The sequence below is a fragment of the Chelonoidis abingdonii genome, chromosome 1 (assembly GCF_003597395.2).
Source record: "Chelonoidis abingdonii isolate Lonesome George chromosome 1, CheloAbing_2.0, whole genome shotgun sequence".
NCBI lineage: Eukaryota > Metazoa > Chordata > Testudines > Testudinidae > Chelonoidis > Chelonoidis abingdonii.
Window position 1 is genome coordinate 114970410 of NC_133769.1, and position 6000 is coordinate 114976409.

General features: G+C 39.0%; 1 protein-coding gene across 3 annotated transcripts in view; it reads left to right on the forward strand.

Moving 5' to 3' along the window:
• The window catches only part of CAPRIN2 (caprin family member 2), a 59706-nt gene extending 55269 nt beyond the window's left edge, over window positions 1–4437 (forward strand). For 2 of the 3 annotated variants that reach the window (XM_075069154.1, XM_032763936.2), the window contains 2 exons: window positions 1376–1442; window positions 3520–4437. In XM_075069154.1, coding sequence (XP_074925255.1) covers window positions 1376–1442; window positions 3520–4088 — 636 coding nt within the window. In that variant the 3' untranslated portion in view covers window positions 4089–4437. The remainder of the gene's footprint in view (window positions 1–1375; window positions 1443–3519) is intronic. The other variant, XM_075069162.1, reaches the window with a different exon arrangement.
• Window positions 4438–6000: the final 1563 nt, after the last annotated feature.

The window sequence follows — 6000 nt, forward strand, 5'->3', positions numbered from 1 at the left end:
AGTCTCTTTCTGTAAGTCCATAATATATAACTAAACTATTCTTGTATGTAAAGTAAATACATTTTTTTAATGTTTAAGAAGCTTCATTTAAAATTAAAGTAAAATGCAGAGCCCCCTGGACCGGTGGCCAGGACCCGGGCAGTGTGAGTGCTGCTGAAAATCAGCTTGCGTGCTGCCTTCGGAACCCGTGCCATAGATTGCCTACCCCTGGTATAAAGTGACTGATCTGAGTTCTCTCCTAGCAGGTTAGATGCTGTTGGCATCAGAAAACTGACAAATATATTAGGCAATTTGCCTGCACATCCTTCAGGGAAAAACAAAATTGCTTATTTTCATTTTTCAGAAGGCTGCATTAGACAGACAACTACTATGCTCATCTACCACAGGTTTCTATTGTCATTCTGTGCTCTATATGAGGCACAGGAAAACAATACAGTTTGGATTGTAAGACCCTTCATGTCATCTTAATTCCAGTTTGAATGGAATGGTATTTTTCCCAATGCCAACTTGCTTTCCCATTCTAGAGTAGGAAAGCAAGTTGGCTGAAGTTCAAAGTGCGTAGGGCTGGTGGATTTAAAACATGCATCTGCTCCCAGCGTTGGGACATATGTCTACCCCTAGCATTGTCTTCTCTGCATCTGGGTTCCTATGAGCACCAGTAGCCAATATGGTCTTGATTTGCATATAGCTACCGAGGTTCCTCTTGGTAACAGACTGCCAAATTATTTATGCCTTGTTATCTTGAGATGGATTGATTGTAATGTGCTGTACCAGGGGTTACCATTGACTGACAAGTCATCTTAAATAGCGCTACTCATATGGAACTGTGTTCAAATGTCACTAGTGTCTGACTTGCACTGAATTGCAAATGGAAATACTGTATTGACTTTAAATCCCCACATGGTTTGGGTTCTGGTTATATTGGACATAGTCCCACCTCCTGATGTCTGGGATGCCCAGGCTAACATGCCAAGGGTGGTTCTCTGAAGTTTAAGGAGCTGAAGATGCATAGTAGTAGACAGGAGGATGCTCTGCTGTGAAATCTGTTCCTCTTCACTGGTTCAACAGAGCTTGTATTAAGTTTCAAGAACACTGCAGTACCTAAGAGGGTAGACTGAATGGCTGGAGTTTCGCAAATAGGACATTGATCTGTTAATATTGACTTAGCCTCTGGACGTATGGAAAGCAGTTTATGATCCTGTATATTTTGTACGTCAAAAATAATCCCCAAGCATATACTGATTACCTTTCTAAGCAAGTGAAGTGTACTTAGCATTCTGTAGCACAGGCAATTAACTCTAACTCTAACTTTCTAGTTGGTGGTCTCATTCTTAAAATAGTTAGGAGTACTAACTAATACTTTTGTTCTTTCTAGGATGTTAACTACCAGCAATGCTATAAACGAGGAGGAGTAACCAGTGGTCCTCGATCAAACTCAAGAGGTAAGGCTAACATGATATCCCTAACCATGTGCATAAAATATTAAAATGTAATTATATTCTGAATGGTAATCCTAAAAAAGGCGCAGGGGTCACAAATATAACTTAGATCAAACTTCGGTTGTTCCAGAGTAAAAATCCCATTCAAAGTAAGCATTAAACTTTGTCTGGGATCTCCAGTCTAGCAGTCCTCCCCGGCTAATTTGCAAGTACTAAAGATTTTGCAACTAGAACAGTTTAATTCTGACAGATCTAATGGTCTCCCATATCTCCATGTCTGCAGTGTGAATAGAAGTAGAAAATTTTCTTTAAGATTAGAAATATTCACAGGGTGCTAGTTATGCATCCTGTAGCTGATAGGTTTAGCTATTTCACTCAAGTCTTGGTTGGCCAGCTGTGTGTGTGTGTGTGAGAGTGCGCGCGCGTGCAGGGCTTTGGAGCTGTGCTCTGGCTCAACTCCAGGCAAAAACCTGCAGCGCCACTGCTTTGGAGCTGCTCCGCAGTCCAGCTCCAGGCTCTGCTCCAAAGCCCTCTGTGTGTATATCTATATCTAATCTTACCTATATCTCTCTAAGCATTATGGGGGGGGGGGAGAGATTTTATTTCTCTCTATATAATACTATCTTAGCACCTGTCTGTAGGTAAGCTGTCTGGCAAATATGGATCCCAAAAACTTGGGCAAGGTTACATGTATATGAGAAATAGCTTTCAGTGTGAAGCACATATTTGAGATGCAGCATAACTTCTCTCTAGGTTGGAATATAAACACTAAAAAAATAGATTTTGAGACTCAACCTTACTGATCCTGAAATCTTTGATACTAATAGGATATTCTGTATTTGAAAAAAATTGCAGACTAAAACATTGGGGCAGGGAGGAAATGAGCTTGTTATGAGTGAAGGGGGAAGGTCCCTGCTTTTTATTGCTGGGCATGGAATAAGTGAGGGAGTAGACTGCAGACCAAAATCTTAATTGCTTACTTTTAAAACCAAAATTTTGTGTTTAAAGTTTTAGGAAAGCTAGTTTTACGAGATCAACTTTAGTACTAAGATCTGATCATGAAATCCTTAAAGTTCTTGTTTTAGGTTACAGATGAGAAAATAGACAGGAAGAAAATTGCTCATCAGGTAGAACTCATTGTAGAGAGTACTTCAGAAGAAGGGAATTGAGGAAACAGATGACCTAAAGGAGAGAAGCAGAGATTCTAAAACAATCGTGTAGCAGAGGACTGAGACAGATACTACTTCAGTTAGTGTTACTAATGAAGTTGATATAACTTTGGTTTTTCCTATACTAAACTAACATTTTAAGTTATCATTGTAGGAAAAACAGAACTTGCCTTGAACGTTGAGGTGAATTATGTTTACAAACCTGACCTAGTATTACATGCATGTCATGTTCTATCAGTGTACTGCATCTTAAAACTTTGTTACTTGAATGAACAGCTAATGTAGTTTACCTTTTTTGGTGGGGTGCAGAAAGTTGCTTGAAAATGGCTTGTTTCAGATTGACACTTCTTATATCCATGACAGTGGCACTGCATTCCTTATTTGCCTAGAGTCAGCCATCAGGACACTGTAGGACTGACTTCAGATTATCAAACTAATTTAGCTTCTCTGTCTCCTGAAAACTTACAAGAAGGGTTGCTTCTGAAACTTAATCCTCCAATTGGTCACCATAAGACCTTGAGCTAATCAGTAAAAAATAAACATCCCGTACTCTGAGAATCTTTAACAGTTGGTGTACACTACTTTGGGATTAAACCACATGGCATTATTTCTGCTAAAGCTGTATTTGTGGCTGCTACCATATCCTTTAGGGTGTGGAGAAAGAATAGTGAGCCATGAACAGTCTTTTGTTTAGCAAGATAGTTTTGACAGTGAATAAAATTGTTTGTTTGTTCTCACAAGGCTCCTTTTGACTATTTACTATTGTAATAATTGCAATATGTTTATATATACGATAAACATGCATGTAAAAATACCCATAAACTTCCAAGTCTTAATCTTAAACCTGCACTTTGAAAATTATCCTTCTGTCCAATTTTAAGAATCAATTTATCTTTGCTAATCTTTAACAGCAGGATGGAGTGATTCTTCTCAGGTGAGCAGTCCAGAAAGAGACAATGAAACCTTTAATAGTGGGGACTCTGGGCAGGGAGACTCCCGCAGCATCACCCCTGTTGACATGCCAGTGACAAGCCAAGCTGCTACCATACTACCAGTGCACGTTTATCCCCTCCCGCAGCAGATGAGAGTTGCCTTTTCTGCTGCAAGAACATCTAACTTGGCCCCTGGAACTCTAGATCAGCCCATTGCATTTGACCTTCTGCTGAATAACCTTGGAGAAACTTTTGATATTCAGCTTGGTAGGTTTAATTGTCCAGTGAATGGCACCTATGTCTTCATCTTCCACATGCTGAAGCTGGCTGTGAATGTTCCACTGTATGTAAACCTTATGAAGAATGAAGAAGTCCTAGTGTCTGCATATGCCAATGATGGGGCTCCAGACCATGAAACAGCTAGTAATCATGCTGTCCTACAGCTTTTCCAAGGGGACCAGATCTGGTTACGTCTGCATCGGGGCGCTATCTATGGAAGTAGCTGGAAATATTCTACCTTTTCAGGGTACCTCCTGTATCAAGACTGAAATGAGTGTAATGTTTACAAAAAAGCTTCTCCAAACAAATTGGTGGAGGTGGGGGGGAACTAGCTTTGCACTTAATACCGATTTCATAGAAATATAGTTCCATTATCTGGGAGATGGTGGTCCTGTTTTGCAAGGTGAAATCCTGGATTGGGTTACTGAATCAGCACTAATCTGGCACTTTATCAATTGTGATGTAGCCTTGCTAGTTAAGCTGTGAATGTATATTGTTTGCACTTATCCTTTAACTGTATTGATGTCCAGCTTACTACACTACTGATATAATTGCCTCAAGTATGGGCTATTCACAATGCCTTGTTGTGCCTCAATAAAACAAATTAATATGCATTTTAGTATTTATTTTTATAGTGTGTTTATTATACAACTCTACCTAAAAACTTTGGTCCACTAGCTTGTGGTGTGAAGTATATTTACTTTTCGTTACTAAAAATATGTCTTCGCCCTGAATTTTAGGAAACTGCTTGAATTGTTGAATTTTTTTAGATGGAGACCACTGGCTCATTGTTTCTCCCCACTGCCAATGCTATATGTTCTCCAGAGCTCTATCCTTTCCAGTGCTAAATGAATCAAAGTAATGGCTTGCACACTACTATTGCTGGTATTAACTTCTAGCTCTTTCAATTAAGAAATTGCTCCTGATTCAATCTAATGTTTCATTTTTTTACCTTATTTTAGATGTCCCAAATAATCTAGTTATATCCCTCTACATTTTTCCAGGGATGTTCGCTTCAGCCTCCCTTTAGTCCTCACATAGCCAGTTAATATGCTTCATAGTCTTAAACTTGAAACAGTTCCTCTAGACCCCTAATCATTTGTTCTGTATATTCCTTTCATTCTGATGTTCCTTGTATTGAATTCCAGAATTGAAACCAGTGTTATGTGCTGTATGGAGGGTGTAAAACTCCACTGTGGTGTATGTAACCCAAAACCACACTTGAAGAAAGCCCAAACGTGATGTAAACTCCTAAGCTGTTGACTGTCCCAAGTCTGTTTGGTAAAATTGCTTTGAAATCTTGCTAAATGGACTTGAGTGTTTTTTCAGTTTGCACTTTCTATCTGCAAAAAGAACAGGAGTACTTGTGGCACCTTAGAGACTAACGAATTTATTTCAGCATAAGCTTTTGTGGGCTACAGCTCACTTCTTCGGATGCATAGAATGGAACACACAGATAGGAGATATTTATACATACAGAGAACATGAAAAGGTGGAAGTACGCATACCCACTGGAAGAGTCTAATCAATTGAGATGAGCTATCATCTGTCTGAACTCTAAGGTGTCAGAATATTTCTCACTCCCATCTAAACTTTCACAATATTGTTTAATATGCAGATCTCATTAACTCTCTCTCTAGTTAGCTTAAGCGAAGCAGGTCCCTAGCAATTCATTAGACAGTTCTTCAATGTAATTTCCATATAGCAAAATTCTTCAACCAGTGTTCCATCCCTGTTAGCTGCTCAGGTCAACTGGAATATTTAAGTACAGCTTTAAGACACTGAAATGCAGTGCTTCAAGTACAATGTAAAATGTCGTCGTCATTCTGTGGTTTCATGTCTCAATTACTTAATATGGTATTTCTCCGAAGAAGGGAGAAGGGTCATATGCAATGATCTCTGTTTTAACTGAAGCTACATGGTCTGTTTTATTTCTAGTTGCAGTTAGTATCCCTGACCCAACTGAGGTATTTAGAATAGAATATTCAACTTGATGTGTGTTTCTAGGGGTAAGTTCTACGATTGATAGAGCCAGAAAATCAGCTCAGTTGCCAATTCTTTGTTGGCTCTGCAACAGTAAAACGGAAGTTCAGTAAGCAACTATAACACAGAATAAATCAGATCTGAAGGAAAAAGTTGCCATTTTAGGCAGTTTCTATTACCCTACTTATTCAGAGCAGA